This window comes from Ixodes scapularis, unplaced genomic scaffold, assembly GCF_016920785.2.
Source record: "Ixodes scapularis isolate PalLabHiFi unplaced genomic scaffold, ASM1692078v2 PGA_scaffold2__306_contigs__length_199485367, whole genome shotgun sequence".
NCBI classification, from domain to species: Eukaryota; Metazoa; Arthropoda; class Arachnida; order Ixodida; family Ixodidae; genus Ixodes; species Ixodes scapularis.
In genome coordinates, this window is record NW_024609857.1 from 104,911,389 (window position 1) to 104,937,440 (window position 26,052).

Sequence of the window (26,052 nt, forward strand, 5' to 3'; positions counted from 1 at the left end):
TTGCAATGAAGTACTCTTTCCCAAAAACGTGTACAAGACTGCTCATGAGGCCATTAAAAAAATTGGGATACAGCTTTTTGCCACCGGTACACGAAAGTGAAATTTGAGACGATAGGTCAGCATGCACAAACTGTTAGAATACTTATGCAATTTCTGTTGACATTTTCTTTGCAAAATATGATGGTGCCAGGGAGTATGATGTCTATTTTTCAAGAACATCAAACTAACAAACGTTTAATTTTTTCAGTTGATCATTTTAAATTTGATAGACCTGCAACTACTATGTTAAATAGCTATCAGTAAAAATATAAAAAAAAATTTTGAACGGTAAAAAAAATTCTGAATAAGAAAAAAAGTTAACCAAGCTATCAAGCATTCAAGAGCGGCACCCACTACCTTAGTCGACTGAGCTGGCAGGGTAGGCACCGTGAACCATCTCTCATTATCTTCGAGACAAGGTTATTTTATATTGTGTATGCATGGTATGCAAATATAAAGATGTGTCACCAACTCAAACATCATGCACAATATGACTAGGCATAAAACGAAATTGACATCAATATATGGCACCCTTCAAATTACATCGAATAAATACAATGTTTGAAGAAAAAAGGCATAAATTGCACTAAGTCATTGTGTGAAACAATGTTTATCCTGATATAATGTGTGATTAAAATATCATTATGGCACCAAATATAATGAATATGATTCTTTCTTTTTTGTTTTGCTACAAGGACAACATATGTCCAAAGTTTCAAGCTTAACTCCTAACAGCTGCCATTAAAACAATAAAAACAGTACCGGTTATAAACAAAGTTAAGCATAAGGATCCCAAGCTTGCACTGTAGAAACGGTGCAGAAATGCAGTCCAGAAAAACAACATTAGAAAGTTGTAAATTAAAAAATGCATTACATTGAACAAAAAAAAATGAATAATGAAATAATTTTTGGAGAAGGAGAACAAGAGGGAGAATGGACAAACACAAATCTCCGAACACAGCTAAGTGACTGGTGCGTGACTGGAAAAATCCGCCTAGTCCTGTTATTGAATCAGGGACCCCTCCATTTCCAGTGGAGCACTCTACCAACTGAGCTAACCAGGAGTTAGACGTCAGTAGAGCAAACGAGTTTTAAAAACTGCAACCAGTCTAACACTAACAAGGGCGAGTGGTCTGCAATTCAATGTTATGATGATAATGCAATTAATGCAAAGGTACAAGCGAGCTGGATGAGAATAACGATAATAATCCCTAGAGAAGGGGGACAAACACAAATATCCAAACACAGCTAAAAGACTGGTGCGCGACTGTGTTTGCCGTGTTTGGAAATTTGTGTTTGTCCTTTGTACCCTTGTTCCCCTTCTCCGGGATTATTATCATCATTCGTGTCCAGCTCGCTTGCACCTTTAAATTAATTGCATTATCATAAAAAAAACAAAAGAACAAGAAAAACAAACAGATTGTTCAGTGGTGGTGATATATGCTTAAACCAAATGCTAAACAATGCTGAACATCAATGTCAGCTCAAGAACTCAGTCTTTCATCAGAAAGCATGGACTTGCATCAAGTTATACATAAGGTGGCAGAATGTAATGAAAACAGGATGCTACACAAAGGTGAAATTAACATTCATTGCAAACAAAGAACACTAGAGGTATAATGCCCAACTTCTAAAAGGAAACCCAAGGAATACCTTCAAAACACTGGATCACATCCCGGTAATACCAGCAAATATGCTTTCTTTATGATTATGGCCGTATAGGTCGACCATTCAAAGAAATAACTTTTGGTCAATGTGCTTTTCAGCTTTTGTGCATATGGCACATATTCTGCTTTCTTGCCAAAGTGATCAACACACCTGCGTGGGGCGGTAGGGATTGTATGCTGGGCTGTGCATGTATTAACATTAGAATGGCGTATAGGAGATCAAATATTTTAAAAAAACATGTCCACCATTACCACAAGGGAACGTTTTTTCTGAATGTGACTAAATGACATTCAGAATGGAAGCCTTGACACTCATAAAATAGCTTCTTTAAGTCATTGCCAGCACCATTTCTTTTGTCCACATGCAATCAGTTAAAAATTATAGTAAAGGTTAAACTGTAGGAATACTCTCCTCAAGCTTAAACTAGAACAAACAGCAACATCAAGAGCACAGCTGTAACCTCAAATTATATGTAACTCAGTTTCTGATAGGGTTTGAGTGGCACGGTATATTCAATGACAGGGAACATATTACATGTTTCAGGCAAAGCACTTGGAGTCAGTCATCATGTGCTGGTCAGAAACAACATGGACAAAAAATATTTTTAACGAAACTGCACAAGAAAATTACTGCCTTTCAAGATTGTCCCATTATCCTCTTGAAGCTGCCTGGAAGAAGACTGAAACTGCAGTGTCCTCTGATATTCAGTTCTGTATTAGCATTGTTGTAAAAATAATAATAATCCTACACTTAAAGTCTTTTTAGTGGAATTATCACAAAATTTGTAGAAAGGGATTAGAATTGGGATTGATTTAAACTGTAGATGACTTTATAATCTTGGCATCAATATTTTATAGATTTTCCAAAGTGCTGGTTTTCATAATATTTCATAGGAATTAATTCTAGCAATTAGGCATGTGGACCACAAGCATTCATCACTGTGGCAATATATTTGCTGCATGAAATTCACAAAATTCACCACAAAATATAGTAAGCTGCTTAAAGCATTACATTCTAATGTCATATTCTTGCACTATTCAATAAGTCAAAAGTTTGATATGCAAGAGGTGCAACATAGAGAACATATGTAAAGTGAACTCGCATAACTTGCAGTTAGAGTTGATTGTATCATTGTGTAGCTTGAGAGAAAAAATATATATTGTAGCAATGCAAATGCAAAATTCTCTCTCAATCATACATTACTCATGCAAGTTACTAGCTTCAATAGTAAAAATTGATGCAGACTGCAGGGTACCACTGGAGTTAGTAGGTGAAGAACAACCAGCCTTCTGATTTTGATCCATCACAAACACGAAAGGCAGCGTTAATAATTTAGCCAATCCTATTCAACTCTGATAGCAAAGAAACAAATCCCATAGACTGTAATAACATCACCAATGCTGCAGTCATCAGAAGTGACAAAACAAATAATGAGCATAAAAAAAAACCTAAAATGAGGGGAGAGATAGAACCTCTTTTTGGTAATACGTAGCAAACCATGGTGCACGAATTAACTGGCCCAATAATCTATACGGCTACAAATAACAAACAAGCTTTAAATCACGACTCGAAAGAGAACAACTTGTAAAAACTGTGTGCGATAGAAAAGAACTCGCAAGAATCGACAGACTGCTCTTGCGATACATCCCAACCAGCACCAGTCATTTCCTCGGTTCAGCATGGCTGCATCAGAGTCTTACAAGAGCCACTCGAAGGTTTCTTCTTGTACGACCTCCCAAACCCCTCGCTCGTCGAGAGCCAAAGGACTAACAGCAACAATACCAATAACACCCTCCCTGCATGACCCGCTGGCACAAAGTGAACAACCGCCTCACTGTCCGTAGAGAGCGATGAGGCCCAGCCTCCTTGCTCCGCACTCGTAGCAGAACTTTGCCGCCGACACCGGGTACACGGTGCCACACTGGTGGCACAGGTAGGGCACCTTGGGCTCTGGTGCACCACTGCCGGTGCTGCCGTAGCCGAGGAGGGAACCGTCGCTGCCGCTGCTGCTGGTCGGAGGTTCGTGGTCCGCAAGGCGTGATCCGTGGGGAGCCCCGTTGGAGGGGTCTTGGACCGACAGCACTGTGACCGCATTGTCGTTCATGCGCTTGGCCCAGCTGTGGCAGATGTGTGGAAAGCTTTAGCTCACACTTCCTTTTCAACAATACAACCAATGTCAACTTTGAATTTTACTCAAAACATTAAGCCTTTCATATGTTGGACCATAAATTATGGCCAAGGGTACAAACTAAACATAAAAAAAAGCCGTTTACAAATCCGTGTAACGCCGAATTGGAGCGCAGCTCTTGAGGAGGAGTAGGGAAGGGTACTGAGGGAAGGGTACTGACGTTTTGAGGGGGGTCACGTCACCTGTGGGTAGTCACGTGACCTTGGGGGGGGGGGGGGGGGGAGTCACGTGACCCCCCCCTCCTGGTTACGCCGACGCCGACGACGACGGCGACGCCGCTCAGGCTGGAAAGGGGCCCCTAAGAGCTGCCCTCTAAAAAAGACTTGCATTCAAAGTTGGTTGTAACAGTCTCCGGAGGTGTGCATGCAAAGGAAATGCTGGATGGGGGGAAGGGGGGCCCAAGCCCAGCCCCCCCTCCCCCCCAACCTAAACTTTTTACTTTTTCTTTTGGAAGGGGGGGGGGGGGGGGGGGGTTTTCAGGACAACTTTGCAGATGTCAAGCGAAATGCTCTCTTTTCTTCTCTCTCACTTTTTACAAACACGAAGCTTCAAACTATGTACATGCACACGATGTTCTTATACAGATTTAGTTTTCAAATGCAAATCGAGGGTGGGAGACCTGTGCACGCTGGTAAACAGAAAGAGACTCGATCCTGCCACCCCATTGCACGACTGAGCAGAACTTTCCATGCCCATGTCCTGCAGTGCTAAATACATCGCCCAAACGGGACGCTGCCTAAACGACCGGCTCCGGGAGCATCAGAAAGAAGTAGAGGACGCCACACCCAACAGTCAGCACCCAATAGATAAGCGAAGAGGGGAATGTTGTGGCTGCGCTCCTGACTTTGTCACCATGACGATGCTGGTAAATCTTCGTGAACGCGTCGAAAGGGAAATTATAGACGCCTTTCGAATGGCGACAAGCCCGCAAATCATAGGCTCATTGTTTCTTTTGCTCAGAAAGGCCTTGCGGCTCCAGAGGCTAGACTGATGCCCTTTTATTCCTGAATCTCTCTATCTCTCTCTCTCTCTCTCTCCTCTTCGCCCCCCCTCCTTATGCCAGGGTCTCTTTGAATAGCGTGGTCAGACCGCTGGCATCTGGCAGATCTCAGGAACAGAGTCCGGAACAGGCAGTCGAGAAGCAAGGTGACAAACTTAACGAAGTGTTTATTTCACAGCAAAAATTTGGCAGATTGCTATCGTCTCCCATACAGCCAGTGCCTCTATTGTCCCAAGAAAAGAGAGAAGCCCCCTCCCTCCCCCCCCCCCCCCCTCCCCTTCAAAAATATTTCCGAATACAAGCCTGGGACGGTGCCCCACTCCGTGGCTTCGCAGCATGACACCGGTGCGCTGCAGGATGTAAACTACCGAAGGGAGTATCAAATTTTCCTTGCCTTTTAATGTTAAAAATAGTTCACTTTCATCCATGTTCTAATCCTCGATGCACTTTGATAGGATACATGCATTCTGCAAGGTTCCACACAATTATCCCTCTCTGTCACATCGAAGGTTGCTGGCATGAGAATAAAAGAGTACAAATGGCTAGTCCACTAGACAAACTAAATGCACTAGTATGTATCGAGCACTTCGAAACCAAATTTAAGGTTTTTTTAGCATTATAATGTAGAAAGCTGAAATTCTGTCTGAAGGTAATCCCAACGACAATCATTAACAAAGCGGTGTAGGCCCATAATGTTGCCATAGCCAAAAGCTCTATGAGCCTGTTAACACATAGAGAAAAGTAATACTATCTGTTGCCAATAAAGGGTACAATTCTAATTTTACATCGGTAATGTTAAAGGGGCAATGCAACGATTTTCGTGCTTTGCGCAAATATCGCTTAGAACGGATCCCTGACATTAATGACCCGTGAAACACCCATTCGTTTTTCACCACACGCAATCAAAGTTGAAGAAAAAATTAAAAAAAAACGAGCAGCGTTCGCCCCCCTCAACTCGCAGCCAGAACAAGCGGCCACGTGATCTGGAACCGATTATAGGCCGCCAATGTTGATCATAGCCACATGCCGAAATTGCCAAGGCACAGGACACGCGCTGAGTTCCAGACATTGTTATGGCTCGGCTATTGTCGTCATTTCAGCGACTGGACACGGGCCACTACCCAAATGCTTCTCAAGCTATCGATTATCACAAGCCCCCCGCAACGGTCAGGTCCAATCTGTGAGCTGCATTCAAATGTCGTCACTGAGCGGTACTGTGACCACCCAGCTACATCATCAAGTTGTGCGAAGGAGAGATTTAATAAAAATGCTTGCTTTTGTCCTTGAAATTACACCACAACTAAAGAGTTTCTTGGCCAGTGGCGTTGCGTGCAAGTATACTTGAGTCCCACTAGTGCCAAGAAGCTCGTATAAAGTGAAAAACATTCCAACTGAATATCGCTGCACCGCCAAGTGCTGTAGACCTCAACATCATATCATCACCAAGATTATTTTCTTCATATTAAGTTCCAGCATTCCATAGTTCAGTTTCTTTGCAAAACAGAAAACCCACTTTTTTTTTTCTTTAACATAAGGTAAAATGCGGAATGTGGCGTTGCTAGTATACATGACCAGACTGTCAAGCAGGTATGTATAGAAAGAGAATTTCAGCAGCAAATCTACTTACTTATTTGTGAACTCTCCAGTAAAGCCTGGTCTCGCAAGCTCTGCAAACTTTGAGTTCAGGAAGTTCATTTCTTCATCCAGCCTGTTCTCAGAACCACTACTGAGAGATACAAGAGGTGGGATTAAGAAGACCATTCTTAAAGTCAGAAACTGCAAAAGCGTGTCATTCTTTGCTTGACTAATTTTAGAGTTGGCTAAAGAACCTAAAGGGAAGTCATGGAGCTTCTTGAAAAAAATGGGTTAGAGGTGAATTCTAGTGTATTTTTACCCCGTCAACCTGAATACCCAAACCATTTGCAGCGCAAGTATTGTCAAACGCGAGAAAACGCGAAAGACAGTCGCTGTACGTGACATCATCGACGGATCTTTTGGCTGCCCAAGGCTAGGGAGGCGGGGCTTCAGCTCTATTATGAAATTGCTCTTATGGCCCTCCGGCACGTCGCATTGAAACATAATTGTAATATCTGTTATTCTAAAGGCCAAAAGAACGCAATTCAAGCGTTTTTTCTCAAATGTAGAAGTGCCCCATCTTCCCTTTAAAGAGATGCTGAACCAATATCTGGATTCCCCAAAACAAGCGGCAAAAGCGTGCAACGGGATGCTACAAACACCAAAACATCACTCATACAGCGATATCTCAAACGGATGACCATATTTTTTTTAAAAAAAGAGGCACATTTGGCAGGAATGTTGACGTCATGATTCTCCAAGAAGGAGAGGGAACGGCCTCGTGTCTTTTCCGCCTCGCAGCCTTGAGGGAGCGAAGCGAAGAGAGGAGAAAACTAGGTATCTTGACGGTCACGCGCCTCGTCGGCCTGGTTCAATCTCAACTTCTTTTTCTAAAAATACGGCCTTCCATTTGAGATATCGCCTTACTAGTAGTGTGCTAGGGATTGTAGCGTCCCACCAAAATCTCCAGTATTGTTTTTTTTTAAATCCAAATTTCGGTTTACCATTTCTTTAAAGGGATACTGGGTCGAAATTTCAAGCTCACAAAACAAGGCTGGACTGATCTGCGGGATGCTTAAATACTCAAAAACATTCCTTATACAGCGATATCTCTAACGGATCGCCATATTTTTGGAGAAGAAGTGCGCGATTGAACACAGCCGACGAGGCCGACGACACAAGTCACGTCACGATTCTCTCATTCCCTCTCCTCCTCGCTATGTCACGTCAAGCTGGTGAATCGAAGCGAGAAGGAGAGAAGCGAGGCCGCTTTTCCTCATCTTCAACTGTTCCAGGAAGACTGTGACGTCTCAGCCCTCGCTTGATCGTGCCTTTCTTTTCCAAAAGTATGGCCATCCACTTCAGATATCAATGTATGAGTGATGTTTTGAAGTTCATAGCATTCGTTCAATGCTTCTGCGGACTTATGTTGCGAAATACAAGTTTCGGTTCAGTATCTCTTTAATGCCGAAGTTTACTTTGAGCAACCACCTTTTTTTCTCATTTATCATAAGGCTGTGGCATTGATTTTTGGTGGATGCTTGCTCAAAATAGTATAGTATACTATATACCAGGGGTGGCCAAAGTGACATCATGTTGGAGCCGCAGACAAAACTACAAAAGTTAAAAGAGCCGCAAGAAGAAGAAAAAAAGGGGAAGGGGGAGGGGCTGCTTTTAACAAGAAACAATAAGGAGGGAACAGTCCTTTCCAAAGGAGAAATGCATAATCGTCGACTACAAAAAATAACACAAGGCAGCAGAACGTTTCTTCAACCGCTAAGCAAAAATGAATGTATCCCACGTAGCAGGAGAATGTTCTGAGAACATTCCGGGAATGTTCAAAATAACATAGATAACATTCTTGGAATGTTGAAGATTTACGTAAGAACATTCTATCAACGTTGTCAGAATGTGGCGCAGGCACTTATCGCTATATTCGGGGAATGTCTTCAAAGGGATATTCTTCGAATGTTCTGAGAACGACATAGAACATCAGGTCATTCAATCAACATTGAAACATCGTAACAAGGTTCTAAGAACGTTCTCAGTACATCCAAAGAACTTCTGCAACATTCTCTGAATGTTGCAAATTTACGTAAGAACATTCTATCGACGTTGTCAGAATGTGGCGCAGGCACTTATCGCTACATTCGGGGAATGTTTTCTAGGGGATATTTTTAGAACGTTCTGAGCACGTCAGAACATTTAATCACCATCCTAACAAGGTTTTAAGAATGTTCCCAAAACATCCCAAGAACATTCTCTGAGGAATGTTTACAAAGATTCCACAATTATGGCTTGCTTAGCTTACAGCCCCACTGAGCCGTACTACATATATTGATATAATAAATTTCACAGAGCGATCTATATTTTTAATCGAAGTATATTTTTTCCAGGCCTAGCAGAATCTAGCCGCTTTTCCAGTGCATTAGCCAGGGCCTGTACTATAACGGCAGTTTACTCCTACTTATCAAAACGTGCTCCATACATAACCGATTATTCACTCCGAGCATAAGAACAGATACCTACGGCATCCCACACTCAAGCGGGACATACCTTCTTCAAGGTATTGAATCCAAGATGCTAAAAATCGGGTCTATTCAAAACTGCCCCTCTACATACGCAGGGAGTGCCAAGCTCATTATCAAATTTTAGCCGCCTCGGTGGCTCCGAGGCGAGAGCGCCGGTCTACGGATCCCCAGGTGGCGGGTTCGAATCCCGACCGAGGTGCTCGCAATCTGACGGAGGCTTATTGCGGAGAAGGCGCCGTGTAACCGAGCTTTCGGTTGCACGTCAAAAGATCCCCAGGTGGTCGAAATTAATCCTCAGTCCTCCGCTGGGGCGTGCCAGATGCCCGTCGTAGGTTTGGCACGTAAAACCCCCAAATTTGACTTTTTTTCATTATCAAATTTTGAAGACCATTGCTTTTCTCCTACACCTTATCTCACATTCCTCGGTAGACTCGTATAAGATAAAACTGATCCCTTTTGCTAAGTTTCCAAAACCTCCACTTAATTTGCATACTTTTGGCACAAGGTGGCATATAGTGGATAGTGTTTCAAAACACAGGTTGCTTGAAAGCTCCGTAAAGTCGGCTTCACCTGCGAAAATTCTAGGAATGTTCGCAAGCGAACGTTCCAAGAATGCTGCACATATGAATGTTCGAAGGTGAACGTTCTGAGAACATTGTGCATACGAATGTTCGCCAACAAATGTTTCTACAATGTTGAGCAGCTTACATTGTAAGGAATGTTCGCATACGAACGTTCCTAGAACGTTCCGAATGGTGTTTTAACGTTCCTTCAACATTCAGAACACCCAGGGAATGTTCGCACGACATTGGATGCTACGTGGGATGTTCACTAGCCAGCCACTGCTACTGATGCCCGTTATACGTATACGGTTCGAAATTCTTTCTAGAACAATAAAGGAAACATGGACACTGGACACACCTATGTGTCAAAAAGTCAGTGCAGCTGTATGTACGTAGTGTACGTAGTACAAGGCTGCCAGGACTGTGAGATGCTTTATTTTTTTTATTCTAGAGCTTTGTCTTATTCTAGGGACACAGGAAGGGAAGGGGGACACGCTTACCAGGGAACCGCACTTGGACCATCAAAGAGCCGCATGCGGCTCGCGAGCTGCAGTTTGGCCACCCCGGCTATATACTGTACTTCCAACCGTATAAGTCCTGGCTTTTTTCTAAAATTTTCGTCGGTGCATCTTAATTGTGTGACATATACTAAACAAATTTGTTTCTGTAAGTGTAAACCTTAAATGCGCAAATCTGCCATGTGGTTATATTTCTCGTTCAATTCGTTGGCGAGAATAGTGAAACTGGTTTCCGCTTGCGCATATATTGTGACCCCAATACAGATATGTGGGCTTATCAATGCAGTTTCGCCACGCTGACCACACAAGTATACAAGTCGACTTACAAAAAGGTGAGACATATATACAGGGTGTCTAGCAAATTATTATTTTGAAATTCCCTGACTTTCCAGGTTTTCCCTGACCATTTCAGGTGAAATTCTTTGACCACTGTAGAGGCGGTTAAATATGTAAGACCATTACCACACAAGGCATTGAGCATTGAGCACTGTGAGGATCGTTTTGCACAGGCAATCCAACCTGCATATTCCGAAATATTCGGGAACGTCCAGTTCGGATTAAACAAGCACCTTCTTGCCGCCGACATCGTCAGTGAAAAGGCCGCATCCGGAAGCACAATGAAAACACGACGCTCAACCACACACGTCAATAACCAAATGGCAGCATGGCCGCCAGATGCACACTTTCGGATACTTTCATCTTGAATTGAATTGAGGTCTGTGGCTTTTCCATTTGTTACTAAATCTAGTAGCTCTAATTGGATCTAGCCTAGTGTTGCGCCCTCAATCCAGTCCAGTCCAAGGCTTGTGCTCGGTTTGTCGGCTGTTCCCTTTGCATCAGGTAGTACACTCGACATCGGGTGAGCAAAGCCTGCGCTCCGCTCTAAGCAGAATTTATTGCCCATTTTTCTGCCCTTACGTCCTCAAGTCTTTGCTCAGGGCACTCGATGGCATTTCCGGCTCATTTTCCCTGACTGGGCTCGCTTTTTGACAATATCCTTGACAATTCCGCAATTTTTCCCGGTAAATAAAATTTCCCTGACAATCCCCGGTTTTCCCGGTCGCTAGACACCCTGCATAAATCAACTTTTTTGTGACTGTTTATAGGGGGGTGAGACTTATAGAATGGAATGGCTTACAGATGGGAAAATATAAAAAATCAATTTAATGCTCACAGCATTATGGTCATAATCTTGCAAGCTACATAAGAGCTACAGCCCTATGACAAGGATAAGCTCAAGAATGCACATTATGAAATTAGATTTCTATACATGCTCATAGTGCAAACAAACAAGCTCCACTAATGGGCTACTATATAATATTGGTCACTACACAGAGCGCACAAATAGCTGCTTACGCCAGTGCCTGCAACCAGGCATGATACAGAAAATACTTTCCACTGCGTGCCAGGACAAGGTCAAGGGCCCCTTTGCAGTGCAACAAGAGTCTTATCATATAAAACCAAAACCAATGCTAATTAATCTGCACTGGCCCGAGGAGTTTTAAAGTGTTCTGCAGTCCATGCCCACCTGTTGGTGCTGGTGTAGCTGTTAGAATCACTGGTGTTGCTGCTGGTGTTGTTGTGCAAACCCTGTGTACGCACTCCAGGGACCGTTCTCGGGTTTTTCGGTGCCAGTGTGGTACCCCTTATCAGCTCACGCATCTGCAAATCTGCCTTCTTGTAGGGATCATAGCCATCGTCAGTGTATCTGGAAAAGGGGTAATATCGGCAGGAAATTACAGCTAGCACACCTAGTAGTCTGAAAATTCCCAAACTGCTTTCGATCCCTTCCACTACAGTCACCTATTCATCGGGATCACTTTTATTTGGTATGGTTATGAGTAGGCTTTTATAATAGACTTCTTGAGCCATTCCTGTCTGCTCTTTAAAAGGACAAGGGCTAGTCCACAATAAATTAATTAGTTGAAAAAGTATAGTTTTGTTATTCTGACACAAAAGATATAATACTACAGACTTTCTACGGCCATGTGTGCTACTTGAAAGTTATAACCGTTTCAGCACAAGGGAAGGGTAGCGTTCGACTGTAGCCCATTTAGAAACTCACTAAAGCAGCGAGTGCACCCTAGACCGACACACAATTTGAGCACTGTCATTGGGAGGTCTCCTGTATAAGGGAAAAGTTCAAACCTGTGAGGGCTGCTGACATGGTTGGGAAATTTCTCTTTGAACTTCATGACCCCTCCTCCTGCTTTTGTTGTCTTCAGCTTTGAAGGTGCTGGAAGCAGCTTTGCTTTCCTACTGAAATTAAGAGAAAACAGGGGACCAAGCACAGGCAAATATAATATATAGCAACAAAACAGTTTCATTCATACAACAACCATGATTGCATGCTATACATTCATAAAATTAAAAGAGCTCTAGCTTAAAAATGGCTAATACAGAGACTGCCTTTAGTGCATGAATTGGCCTCCATGAGAATTGTGTCCGCTCACGTGATGGCCGTAGTCTTGGTTTCAATTATCAAAAAAAATCTACAGCTGCGTCCTTTGATTAAACAATACAATAGCCAGGTTGCACATGGGCTCCTAGACTGAGAGGGCTGTTTGTCCTATGCGCACCGGTGCAGTTCGGAGAAGTGCAAGGCAATCTTGTTTCCTTGGCATGTCAAACTTCAAGTTAAAAAATACCTAATAAAAAAAAAAAAACGAACCAGAAAGTAGATGGTCTTTCTCTTCAAAACTTTGGCCTGTAACTAAAGAACAAAAATTAATTTTTGTTAACACATGCAAATCTTTTTTTCTCTCCGGGATATTAAAAACAACTAAAAACAGGAAACTTTTCTAAAACTACAACTTTCCATTCAACTCAGAACTAAGCCGAATGAACCAAGTCTGAGGAGCCGACGAGCTGTTATCCCTAATTTTCACGATATTGCTCATAAGATTTTCATTATACGTATTATTGTTCTTGCGCTGCCACGTGACTTTCACTAGAAGGTAGAAAAAAATAATTTTGATTCGGAAGCAGAAGACCAGATATTTAATATTTATGATTGTGGCCATTAACCTAGCATTCTGAGCACATGTGAACTGGTATATTGGAAGTGATCAGCAAAAAAGAAAATGGCAGTGGTGATAAATGGTAAGAAGCTGATAAAGCAATGTATGTTCATGGATAGTTTAAAGATTAGTTTGTAAGGTAGATTTAGAAAGATTATTTTTACTATAGTACATACAAGCAATTGAAGCTCATTTGGTAGGTACAGGAAAGCAACTTGGTTCATAAGCACTTTGGGTATGTCAACAGGCTTGTGGCTTTGACTGAAAATTATATGACAGTATGACCTGATATATTTCTCAACATTTAAAAAACCCACTAATGCCACCCATTTTTCTTTCTAAACTCTTTTGCAACTTGGCAGTTGTAGATCATTAATTTGACCAATCCTAAACACTGAACATCCATCAGTATTTTGAAAAATAATATGTACAGCTTCTTTAGAAATCAAATTTCAGACTTTCCAACATACAGTGAGCAGAAGGAGAGCATGAAAATGTAGCTCTAAAAAGAAGCCAGATGATGATTCACCGAATTTACCTAAAAATCTTGTGCAGTGGTTATGAGCTAATGGTACGCATCTACCTTCCCACAAAACATGCATATAGGCAACATTGCAATCTACAAGCCTGGCAAATGGCGAGGCTAAGGTAGTCCTTATTACAAAATATCATACTCGATGTCACAGCATAGACAGTATTACTGAATGAGGACTATATAAGGTCGCAATGATTGAATATACCCCACGACTCTGCAGAGAAGTCGGTGCATGGGCTCTTACCACAAACAGAGCATAAATACAGCAACTCATTCAAGAATGCAAATAACTGCTGTTGAACTGCAAACCCACAAAACAACCCTTGACAGAAAAGCTTAGCCATAGAAAATCTAAAAAAAACAGAAACACAGCTTGCTCCAAGAGCATAGGTGCAGAAATAGTAGCTCTGTCAGAGATGCTTGAATAGGAGAAAAAAAAATGCAACCTTACTTCACGGCTGCCTTCTTGGGATGTCCTGTGCTGGTCCCGTTGGCCTCCAGCATGGACGGTGAAGACTTGGTCCTCTTGTGGTTCCCGGCAACTGCCTTTGATGCCACTGTCTTGTATGCCAGTTCCTTGGAGCCATGGGACCCGGAGGGGCTCACTGTGCCATTCTTCTTCCCCGGGGTTGGAACCTTGTACTGCACGAAAGGAATAGGTGACAAACAACCCAACCAATACTAGAATACAACTTCCTCTCTTTTACAGACCTAAGATGGCCAAAGAAAAGAAGGAGAACTGTGTTATCATCTAAACTTGCTGTAAAAAAATGTGGCATGGCACAGAGTTCAGTCAATGATGTTATAAATTGGCACTGCAAAATGGAAGTGAATTAAAGGAGTGGCTCACGATAAATGATTTGCCCCTTTACCTTGATGTTTGGCAAAGTTGAGTAAAAAAGAAAATTGCAGTCATACAAAAACCACAAAAACCATTAAGGCAAATTTTTAAAATCAATCTAAAACACAAATAAAAAATAAAAAGAAAGTATGCTAGAACAGTTTTATGGTATACAGAGGTATTAATTATAGTGTGTTGGTAGTGGTCTTTTGCAAATAAGGAGATGTGGAAACAATATGTTTTTTTAGAAAACAGTTTCAAACACTTCGAGAATGTGTGGTCACGGACGCACATTCATGAAAACTTGCAACAGTTTTATATGGATGTGCAAGAGTTCTTTAAAGCAAAAGTGCCTACCGTAAAATACCGGGGGAGCGCCCATTCCACTTTCACTGAAAACTGGGCTAATTTAGACATGGGCGCTTGTCCGCTCAAATCAGGCACTTAATGTATAATTTGCAGAATTCCCAAGTTTGGAAAATGTTAATAGTCGACGCTTGAACAAAGTGGGTGCTTTCGCGGTATTTTACAATAGCATGTTACTTTCCTGTATTGTAACATTTTCATATTCTCAATGCGAAAGAAGCTTAAAGTATTTTTCATATCATTCCTATGTTTCTCGCGAGGTATACTGTGCTCTACTTGGATGAAAAAAAAGAAAATTCAAGTACAAGAGAAATAAATTTTGCGCATTAGGAGAAATCTCTGCCTTGCTCAGACAGCTAGCATGCATTACAATGTTACAGAACAATATGTGTAACAGCTGTTGGCATTGATTCCTCCTAAGACATGTAACTTATACCAGAAGTATGGCAGTAGAAGAAAGATTTATTTTAGAATATTGCATACCTTGGTCCTTGCCTTGAGCCTTTCAACTGCTTCGGCACTGGCAGGGCTCTTCGGAGGGATGCGATTATTTCGCTCCTGGCACCAGGCAATGTGCCGGTCAGCTGCTCGGTCGCTGAAGTTGCGGTTGCATGTGGGACATTCCACGTAACCTTAGAAGGAAATGTTGCCTTTTCAGCCACCTCTAAATTATGATAAGTTATAAACACAAATACAACATACTTAGAGCCCTGCATATCCGCGAACTACCCGCGGATCATACGCAGTAAACTGGCGGATGCAGATAAAAATACGGCCGTCCATTTCAGATATCGCCTCACGAGTAGTGTTGTAGGGATTGTAGCATCCCACCTACATCTCCTGCACCGTTTCTTTGAAATCCAAATTTCGGTTCACCATCCCTTTAAAGCCGTGGTCGGCAACCAGCGGCCTGCGGGCCGGATCCGGCCCGCGAGGCAGTATCATGCGGCCCCAGGCCCCCCAGAGCTCCCCCCCCCCAAACGCGGTCAGCTAAAAAAGAAGCAAAAAAAGATAAGGTTGTCTAATTCGCTGCCCGTTGCCTGCCTTCACGAATCACTGACGAGAACCTCCACAATGTTTTGCGACTCGCAGTTAGTAGCTTGAATGTGGATGTCCGTAGCTTGGCAAGCGCAGTGCAACACCAGAAGTCTCACTTGGAGGAGTCTCAAGGTTTTCGTGGAAATGTTGCATCTCATGTCGTGTGTCGTGAAATAAAGAAACTGTTCATTTTTGATTTATGTACGTCAATGTGAGTTAGTGCAAGTGTGTTCTTTTTTCTTAAGTTTAAGCCCCCCCCCCCCCCCCCCCCCCAACCCTCCCCGCTGCTTGCCGTCCGGCCCGTTCCACCTTAGCTTCACGGCGACTCGGCCCGCTGCGCCGAAAGTTTGCCGACCACTGCTTTAAAGGGACACTGACATCCCCCAAAAAAAATTTTTTATTTTTTGCCAGGCGCTTTATTATGGTGTCGGAGGACTACCCAATTAATATTTTGCAACAGAGTAGCGTATTTTTTTAATAAAGCCAAAAGACGCAACTGCTCGAAACCGAAACCGAAACCCAACGGAGGTCGGAGAAGTGGAGAGAAGAGAGTGAGTGGCGGAAGTCACGTGGCTACACCCGACCGTGCGTTTTTTTTTTTTTTTCCTCTCCGTAGCAGACGACACGACATGCGGCGTGCGATGCGGCGTGCGGGAACTGCTCAGCGTGCGATTCTTTTGCGGTTATGTTTGTTCCGCTCGTTGTTCTGTACTCCAAGATGAGTTGTTTTGTACATTGAGGAGTTGGAGATGAGTAGTGAGTGCCCGTGGTGAATTTCCGTGATCGGCTACGAAAAGAATACACCCAAGATGTTGCGTGAAGAGCTGGCTCACATGTCCTGCATCCGAAAAAAAGTGGCATTGTGCGACAGAGTTTCCGAAAGATCAACGGGATCCGGACCAATGGCTGGCTTCAATTCCTGTAGAACATATACGGGCACCTCGGAAAGCGGACGCTACCTGATTTATATGCTCCTTGCATTTTGTGGAAAGTGATTACACTGAGTTCGCAGGTGTCAAAACGGAAATCCCATACCATTTAATTCAGCGAAGTATCGTCCACAACATTTGTTTGTTTATTTTTTTTGTTTGTTTCTTCAGTGATGATTGTAAAAAAAAGAAAAAAATATGTAAACATCGGAAAATGTTTGAAAAAAATAAATAAATAAAGTTTCACCAGGGGTCGAACCCGGACCTACCGCGTGTGAACCAGACGTCTTTCCCACTGAGCTACTGGGGCATCGCTTTTGTAGTGGATCTCTTTCCTTAGTAATAATTCAGCCGGTAAACTGTAAGTTGGAAAGTTTGCTGTCGATTTTTCTCTAGCAAAAGCACTCCCGGGTCGAAGTCGGGAAGCACCACGCTTTGGGGACATTCGCACCTAGTAAAGAAATCGTACGCGTGCATATTCAACTTGAAGTAGACACGTCGTGCTTGACATTTGCGCGAGCGATGTCTTCAGCCACGAGAAGGGAGCGACGGCTCGGCGACGTCTTCGTGCAAATCGGCTTGGTGGCCGGACGTGTCGTACGGGATGAATACCAATTCTTTTAATCAGTCCCAAATTTCTTCTTTAACGGTAGACAGAATTCGCCGGTACTGCGAACGACAGTTCTGAAATAGAGGTCCCACGCCCGTCGTCCGCTGCCATCGCCTTCCCCGCGAGTCCCACGATACGCGAAACGACGAACGCACAGAATGCTTCCGGTTGTCTGTGGAACTTTTTTTTTCAATCAACGTATTTACAGCTTTTTAGGAGCCACAAAAAATGGGTTTCATATTTTTTTTCTATTTTTAATATTGAGTGTGTGCCTTCAGTGACCCACGACTTTGATTAAATTTGGTGGTCGCATCGATATCTTAGAAAACGGCCCGTGACCGCGAAAAAGAGAGTGAGCGAGACTCGAACCGGCCAGCTCTTGATCGGCAGTTTTCGGGCGGAAAGAAACCGAATTTCGAGCCGCAAATTCTGTTCTGGGTAGTTGAGCTCTCATATGTCACGTACAACTAAAAAAACTCGGCGAGCATAAATACCCTGTCAGTGTCCCTTTAAGCACTTCTTATGAGTTGTTAATGCGAAAACATGAATGTCCAGTGGAACGTCTTGGAGTGATCCGCGAAGTTTTGTGGCACAAGTAATGTTTTTGAGTTGCGGCAGAAGCACCGGCGACGATGTGGATGCATGCTAGAGGCGGCGCCATGTTCGTCAGCGGCGAGACGAGTAGAAGCACCGCCAACGATGTGGATGATGGAGGCGGCAGTATGCTGGTCGGCGGCGAGACGAGCAGAAGCCTCCGAGCGCGCACCAACGTGTCCGTTTAAACCGGCGCGGGACCCGTAGTGGCATGAAGCTGTGGAAGTTAGTTTTATCAATGCGCTGGTGGCACGGACACGCAGCGCTATCTGGCGGCGGTCGTTGAAACTGAAGCGCGCAGCGGCCAATGGGAGCCTAGTTGCCGTGCACCAGCCATTGGGACCTTTGGGATCGGGGAAACTAGGTGCCGTTTTCGCACTTCGAACTGATGACATCGACTCGCTCCATGGGACAGTTAATGCTTTCCTATTAAAAATTAATCAGATTTGGCAAATTCCGGATCGGATGCCAGCCAAGGCTGCGGATGCAGATCGGATGTGGATATTCACGGGTCTAGATCTACATTTTTGCCGAGGGCCCCTTAAATGTGCGCGACCGTACTGTGCAGAGTGAATAAGTGAGTGATACTATGAAGTACATGACTGAATGTATTGTGGGACCAGACTACTCTCCTATAAAAAATTGTACCAATTGGGGAGAAAATTGTTCTTTACGCCAAGGAAGATTTGATTCCTCCCAGAGATTGCTTTAGAATGTTCTATTTCACGAAAAATGCTGTCTCTAGAAAAAGTAAAGAATACAGGAGCATCAGTTGTCCTGGAAAAGCGCATTCTTGTTTGACAGAGAAACAGTGGAAAACATTCTTCGGGCAAAGAAAACCCGAAAAGTACAAGCCACAAGAAAGTAGAGGCTTTCAAGTGGCTTCTTTGACTACAAGCAGATCAAGGACACTGAATTCAATCCTCTGGAATGGTCAAACTTGAGGCAGCACGAGTTTCCGCACCTCACTCTTGTAGCGCAGTTCGTGCATGCCACCCCCAGAATCAAATGCACCAACGGAGAGAGACTCCTCATCAACAGAACTAGTCTGGATCCGTCCATGTTGCTGATATTCTGTTTCTTCCACACAGTAACCTCGACAAATGAAACATTGCGTGTGTGCGTTTTCTTTTTCTTGACAGTTTGCCCTGAGTTGTTTTTAAGTATATGGTACTGAGCATGCAATTGAGTGATAGTGTTTAAAACTGAAACCGACTGGAGGTGTTGCCATTATTGAATATTAAAACAAAGCGCCGAGGAAAGCGAAGCTGGCAGAAGAATGTGAAGAGGGAGCTTCTGGTAAACCTCAGAACAGTGTGCCGACGTTTCACTAGTGAAATGCCAGCACGCCGTTTTAGCAAAACCTCCCTCTTCGCAGTATTGAATATTCTGATATTTTCCCAGTGGTGTACTCACGCCTTAACACTTACACACAACTACTTTGCTGCGGGGAGTGAGCATTTTTCTCTCCCACTTTTTTATTGTTTGGTTAAAGTAAAAGGACACAATGTTAATAGTCTGTCTTTTGTTAATTTTCATGTTTATAAAATATGCATGTAATTGTAGTGAGTTTTACAAAAAAAAAAAGATTAAAATTTTCTTTTTTTTTTTTTTGGGGGGGGGGGGGGGGGGGGCACATCCTCTGGACAGAGTGTCAGTGTCAGACTCCCAAGACAATCTCATAACTGCGACCATCTTTCCAGCAATACAAAGTGTCCCTGGAAGGATAATGCTTTATTTTATGAATATGATAAAACAGTATACGATAAAATTAATTTCACCGTATTTTGACACAATGAGTTCTTTGTACAAAGGTAAGCAAATGGCTGATAGGATACCATCCAGATGCTTTTCCTAGTTTCTATTCATGCTTGATTTTATAATGTAAAATGGATCCGTGGATTGAAAGTCGGATGCGGTTCCAAATTTTGCAAATGCAGTTCGGATGAGGGTACAAAGTCTGCAGATGCGATTTCAATTATTTAAGAACACTGCGGATGTGGTTCGGATGCGGATAGGATGCAGATGATCAAACTGTTATCCGCGCAGGGCTCTAGACACGCATTATGAATTCCTACAACTGAACAGAAGTTGCCCTTGTCTTATGCCTCCAATGTATCCCGATTTCTTCGTTCACTCCACTCTGGCACTGTCATTTTCTTCCGGCTTTGTGTTCCCCACATTCATCCTGGTTTCTAAGCATTTCATGTCACCCCAATGTACAGGGTGATTCAAGGAGACACCAGGCTCCTTAAATCGACCGCAAAATTCGGTTTCTTAACCTATCGCGCTACGACTTTGTGCAGCGTTGCCCACAGATGGTGCTTTTTTTTTTGTGAAAGTTGCAAAGAGCGAATTTACCTGAGGAAAAATGTAAAGAAAGAAAAAGGCTTAGGTCCCATGGAAACGCAGCGACGCCACCGGTCTTCAAACAACACGCCATCGTTTCACACCGGAGACAAAAGATGGCGCAACGAACGCCGCCAACGAATGAGCATACGGCGCCGAGAGCTGGCGTCTTTAGCAGACAATCTTTTCGACTCAAAAGCGGCGCGCGTTTTGTAGGCAGCAACAGTCACAAAAACAGAAACAGGTGCGGTAACAACAAGGAACTGCAGTTCCTTGTCTGCTAAAGACGCCGGCTCTCGGCGTCGTATGCTCGTTCGTTGGCGGCAGTTGGCGTAACGACCACTTGTCTCCCGTGCGAAACGGTGCCGTGTTGTTTGAAGACTGGTTGCGTCGCTGCGTTTCCATAGGAGCTAAGCTTCTTTCTTTCTTTACTTTTTCCTCAGGTAAGTTTGCTCTTTGCAAATTTCACAAAAAAAAAATGGACCATCTGTGGGCAACGCTGCACCAAGTCGTAGCGCGATAGGTTAAGAAACCGAATTTTGCGGTCGATTTAAAGAGCCTGGCGTCTCCTTGAATCACCCTGTAGCACGTACTCCCCTGCTTCCCTCTTCTCAAAACCAACAAGAATTCTATTTGCTTAGCAGTGTTGTGACAAAATTACGACAAAGACAGCGAGAAGAAAGAGATGCGAATGTGCGGCAGATTATTCGTTTCAGTGTAATGGTACTGCTAGGATTATGGAGAAAGAAGATTATACTTCATGAGTAGCATCCAATAAAGCAATATGCCATTCAATAATTGAGTCATGCCATGCAAATCGAAGCACCGTAAGGTGTCTTCGAGATTCATACCCTCCGGAAGAGAAGCTGCAGAGCATAGAAATGATTACTAACCTGCTGGAATCGCGGGACGGCCCGTTGTCCCGTTTGTGTTCCCATCAGTCGTTGGTCCCGTGTCTTCTCCCCTGGCGGCTCGTATTGTTCGTATGAGCTCTTCATGCTTTTCTTTCCAATTGGTCCTGGGCTTTGCTTTCTGTACCTACAATAAAAACACCATGACCGAGGAGATGCGCAAACTTTGACATGAAAAAATTTAATTTCTAAGGAGCATGAAGTAAGCCTGCTTCTTTTCTGTAGACATAGCAAATTTTAAAAATTTACTTTCATTCTTCCCTGCAATTCATTTCCCGAGCAGATTGTATATGGCAACCCGTGGACGATATTCAAGACAAGTCAAACTGCTTCCCTAAAAGTGTTTCTTTACAAGTAATTTTTTTCCTTCCAGTTCATTTTTTTGTACAGTATATATATTTTATATTCCCCTTTCATGAGATTTATTTTGTTAAGAATACCACTGTAAAAAGAAAAACTGAAGTGAACTTAATTTTCAGGCAACTGGCATTAATTTAAGAAAAAATCTTCCCTTGCTTTCTTTCCTTCTTCAAAGGGTCAGGTACACATCAAAAGACATCAAACAGATGCATTGTGTATGCATTAGTTCTGTCTGAATCAGTATAGAGTTGGGATGTATATATGTGACAGCACTAACCGTTTTTCTGAGAGTCTTTACGTTTTCCTGGAGAAACATGAAATTTCACATGGAAGGTTACAGAGAACAAAAATCATGAAACACAACTGAATGCTTTTTTGAGACCAATTGCAGGCCATGTCATGAAAGAGTGTGTGATGAATGAGCCCCTTCAATTTATAAAAGGGTACAAAGCATGAGTATGACACCAAGGATGAGATAGAAACTGATACCCAAAGCACACTTCATCAATTTGTTTGCAGCTAGTACTTGAAATGATGGTATATTGCATTTGCTGCAAGACAACAAAGACTGAACAATTACATTTCACAATTTCAAATAACAAAACTTATAATAGTAAATGGCTATAATTAAACATTTTTAAAATTAAAACAAGCAGTGTTCAAGCAGGAATTAGTCTATGCAGTAATCACGCAGTATCGTTTCTATGGACTTAAGGAAAAAATAGAAATAAAAAGCTGCTAGGTACTAAAGGAAGAAGAAAGTAAATTTAAAGGCATATGTACCCCATTAACGAGAAAAGAGTCAAAGTACAGGCTAGCTGGAGGAAGTCAACCATTTCGTCGTTTACCCTGAGACTGGGGGGTTTTCAGAAGAGCAGAAGTAACAGAAAAAACAGACAGGTCTCAAACTCAGCTACAAGTTTATTGTATGTGATTGGTTGATGACGATGAGAACGAACTATATAAGAGGAGGTTGTTGAAATAAACTTGTAGCTGAGTTTGAGACTTGTCTGTTTTTTCTGTTACTTCTGCTCTTCTAAAAACTCCCCAGTCTCAGGGTAAACGACGAAATGGTTGATGTACCCCATGTACCCCACCCAAGAACCCGAATTCAAAATTTTTCAAGCTTGCGCTTACCTTAGGTGAGGACGGTACCTGCTTGAGGGCATTTTTCATCTCAGTACCCTCAACCCTTTGTTTTGATGAATCGAACACCTTCCGCTGCTTTGCTTTTGTCTTTTCGCATACTCGCTGATGCCTTGCCTGTGATAAAGGTATACATAAGAGTAAAAAAAGTCTGGGGGTGCTCAAATGCTATAGGTCATGACTGTTATTAATTTGCGTAGAAAATGTGTGAAGACCAATTCAAGCTGTAAATTTTAATCCCCCCTATTAAATGTTCGGGCTGTGTGTGGGGTGGGTCGGTGGGGGAGGAGCGTGAATAAAAAAGTGAGTAGCAGAACTATACATTTTAGCTGTGCTAATTAATAAAATCGAAGAAACCCTCACCAAAGCATCGGGACGAAATGTTCGCCCACAGATGGGGCAAGGAGTTAATGGTGAAGCTGGGACTGAAAAAATAAAATAAAACAGGATTAGAAAAAAAATTAGAAAAACACACCAAAAAAATTAATTCGTTTTAGGTGTATGCAATGATCAGTCTGCCCTGACTCACCAACATCATCCATGCTGGGACTCCGACTTTCACTTACATGCTTTACCGTGAAGCAACTGCAAAAATCAATCAATGCATAGGTGATCAGAAAAATTGACCAACCCCCGCGGCCCAACTCTTGCGATCAGGGCATCACATCGCAAAGACGTTGCTAATGGTGCCGCGCATTATATTGATCAAACGTCGCCAAAGAGATGCATATTAAGGCCCGCGCTGCGCGATCGAGTCAAAAGAGCAAAGCAGGAAATATAGTAGTAACCCAAAGCGAAAAAAAGAGACGCACACAGCGCAGAGGAGGAACGGTGTAAAACGAGACGCAGTCCCTGCGAGCGCTCATCGCCCGAACAACGCATTCTTTCATGCCCGAGAAGCCAGAGCACACAGACGGATCCCAAGGCGCGACACAGAGCGAGAGATTAAGCAGATACGGGCTCCCAAGCCGCGACGGTTCTCCGTCGTCCAGGCGCTGAATTTCAACGAGCCGCGCGTCTCCATATAAGGAATAAAAGAAGGGGGCAAAACCCACACGGTACCTCGGTTAGTACACACCCAAAAGCGCAGGCAAAGGCGCCCTTGAAGCTGCGGCGAGGGGCGCTAGACCGGCTCCGGACGTGCACGAAAATCGAGGTGCACCACTGCACGCCGTCAACAAATTTCCAGGCAAACGCGCTTTTGCGTCGGCATCACCATGGCAACCGGAATGGGCAGGCAACCGAAACATTCGGAAGAAAGCGTGCTTTTACCTGGCGAGGCGCGACAAATACACGCTGCACATCCCCGCGCCAGCGGGAAAGCGAAGGAAGTGTATCAACTCCGGACACTTACGGGCGTCGAGCCGGAGCACAAATTAGACGCTCCGATATTTAGGTTAGGAAAACTCGTCGAGAAGAAGCGTGCCGTCGCGTGTCCGCTCTTTTGTTGTTTGTTTCGGTATTCGCTCTTTTGTTGTTGTTTCGCGCGCACTTGCTAAAACTACTCTCGGTTAATAAATGCGCTCTTAAACGTCTTTAATAAATTATTTATAACGAAGTTGCTAACAAATTATCAAAACCAGTTTAAATTATAATCCTAAACAAATATTTTAGTTGTGATTTTCGAACATAGATGACACTGTGCGTATACAAGCAGCGAAACGGTTTAATTTAACACAACTAGATGGCAGCACAAAACCGCAACCAAATTATGTTGTGGCGTCTTTCATAGATGGCAGCACCCTCCGCAGCGCGGTGCGTGTTGTCTTCTCGATCCGTGACCTACGACCGTAAACAACGGGGGGCTAGGATCTTCACATACGGTCCTGCTTTCGTCGCGGGAACGTACCAGCATGCGTGCATTTTGATCTGACAATGTGCTCTTGACCCACATTCGCTGTTGCGAAGCGTGTTCAAAGCGTCGGTTCTGCCAAAAGACCCGCATCGGAGGATTACCGCGTCAACCTCTCCAGGATCTCCACGAAGGTTCTCCTCGAAAATCTCAGGTATTTGGGCGGAATTTTCTTATGTCACGTAAAGGATGCGACTTGGGTCCGACCCGAACGTCAGATCGACCTTCTTCTGAACATCTATGTCAAGTTTGGAAGCATCGACCGTGAACTGCTGGCCGCTTTGCGACGAAAACAAAGCTCAGCTGTTCCACAACTTGCCCACAACAATGACCCCACGGAGTTGTTGGGCATTATGTTTTGGCATCCGTTCCTCGACAAATCAGCTACTTCTACATATTCATGGCAATTAGTCTGAGCTTAGACATTAGCACTGGTAGGAGTCTTCGAGCGGGTATTCCCGGACAGAAACAGAGTTTAGACGAACAGGTCGTTATTTATTGATGAACAAGGAGCGTTGGGCAGCTTCGTCATTTGTGAGGCGCGTAGCCGCGAGGAATGAAAGGAGGCGCTATTTTCTCGGAATGATTACGTTTGCAAATGCAGAATACCGGTTGTTTGGTTTCCTTACCGCCAGAGAGCTACGCTAGGAACAGTCAGGCTAGAAGAAACGCGAACGCTTGCAGCACTGTCCTCTCCATCGGGGGTTATCGCATGGCACTGCGATCAGCTGAGCTGCGCTGCTGCCTCATCGATTGCCTTAGCACAAGTCCACGCATACCACTCCGTAGGGCCTCAGGGATTCCCCAGTCGGAGTCGGCGCTTTTTCTTGCCTGCCCTTGACTTTTTTTCTTTTCTGTCGTTTTATGAGAGCATTGACAAAACCGCGAAATAGGGGGGGGGGAGGGGGGGGGGGGGGTGCAGCAGCAATTTGGTTTACTTTTGAGGTGAACCGCATATGCGTCTCGAGCGCTGTTCGGAATCGGTGTATCGGTGTGCACAGGACAGATCGGTCGTCGTGGGAGCTTAGCTGGGTTCATTTCATCTTCATGCAAACGTATCACAGATTGGAATAGAAAGTTCAGAACTAACACAAAAGAAAAAGTTTGATGGCATTTTTCTTATGACTTTAATAAAGGAAATAATTCAAATGTAGAATAAACCACACACAAAAAACAAAAAAAAAAAAACGAGATTTGTGTGGCATAAAATGCGCAAAAAGATATACATATATATATGACCGTCAATTGTATTAGCTGAGTAAAGACGGGGTTTACACTCTGTCGTTATTCTAAATGTTGGAAATAGCTTTTCGCGGCCAGCAAAACATAATAAAAAAATAATTAGATGTTTATAGACGTTCACAAACGGGCGCGTCGCGGATCTCGTGGCTCATTTTCTGTGCGTCTAAGGAAATGCAA

At 43.4% G+C, this 26,052-nt stretch overlaps 2 protein-coding genes across 5 annotated transcripts in view; one reads left to right on the top strand and one right to left on the bottom strand.

Annotated features, from left to right (window-relative positions):
- Positions 1–1,054: 1,054 nt before the first annotated feature.
- Positions 1,055–24,228, bottom strand: LOC8032298 (zinc finger C2HC domain-containing protein 1A). Of its 4 annotated transcripts, none has more exons than XM_042291978.1 (11): positions 24,136–24,228; positions 23,311–23,366; positions 23,145–23,206; positions 22,773–22,898; positions 21,258–21,402; positions 15,328–15,476; positions 14,089–14,279; positions 12,231–12,341; positions 11,611–11,790; positions 6,523–6,621; positions 1,055–3,824 (listed from the first exon to the last, which is right to left on the bottom strand). In XM_042291978.1, exons 2-11 carry the CDS (start codon positions 23,321–23,323, stop codon positions 3,539–3,541), a joined length of 1,362 nt encoding a protein of 453 aa, XP_042147912.1. In that variant the 5' UTR covers positions 23,324–23,366; positions 24,136–24,228; the 3' UTR covers positions 1,055–3,538. The 4 variants fall into 4 exon arrangements, with proteins under 4 accessions (XP_042147912.1, XP_029830668.2, XP_042147910.1 ...); XM_029974808.4 differs by having other exon boundaries at positions 6,523–6,618; positions 24,054–24,228; XM_042291976.1 differs by having other exon boundaries at positions 24,054–24,228.
- A 310-nt stretch (positions 24,229–24,538) lies between these two features.
- LOC8040254 (solute carrier organic anion transporter family member 5A1) overlaps positions 24,539–26,052 on the top strand; it is a 667,105-nt gene continuing 665,591 nt past the window's right edge. Inside the window, exon 1 of the mRNA XM_042291979.1 lies at positions 24,539–24,787. The gene's annotated coding sequence lies outside the window, so the exon portion shown is untranslated. The remainder of the gene's footprint in view (positions 24,788–26,052) is intronic.

Bases quoted from the DNA above. Each gene is read 5' to 3' on its own strand.
- LOC8032298 (XM_042291976.1), bottom strand. From the start codon at position 24,085: ATGTGCAGCGTGTATTTGTCGCGCCTCGCCAG. The intron at 21,403-22,772 runs GTAAGCGCAAGC...TTTTTATTGTAG, and splicing joins AGGTACCGTCCTCACCTAAG to GTACAGAAAGCAAAGCCCAG. The intron at 12,342-14,088 runs GTAAGGTTGCAT...TCTTAATTTCAG, and splicing joins CCCAAGAAGGCAGCCGTGAA to TAGGAAAGCAAAGCTGCTTC.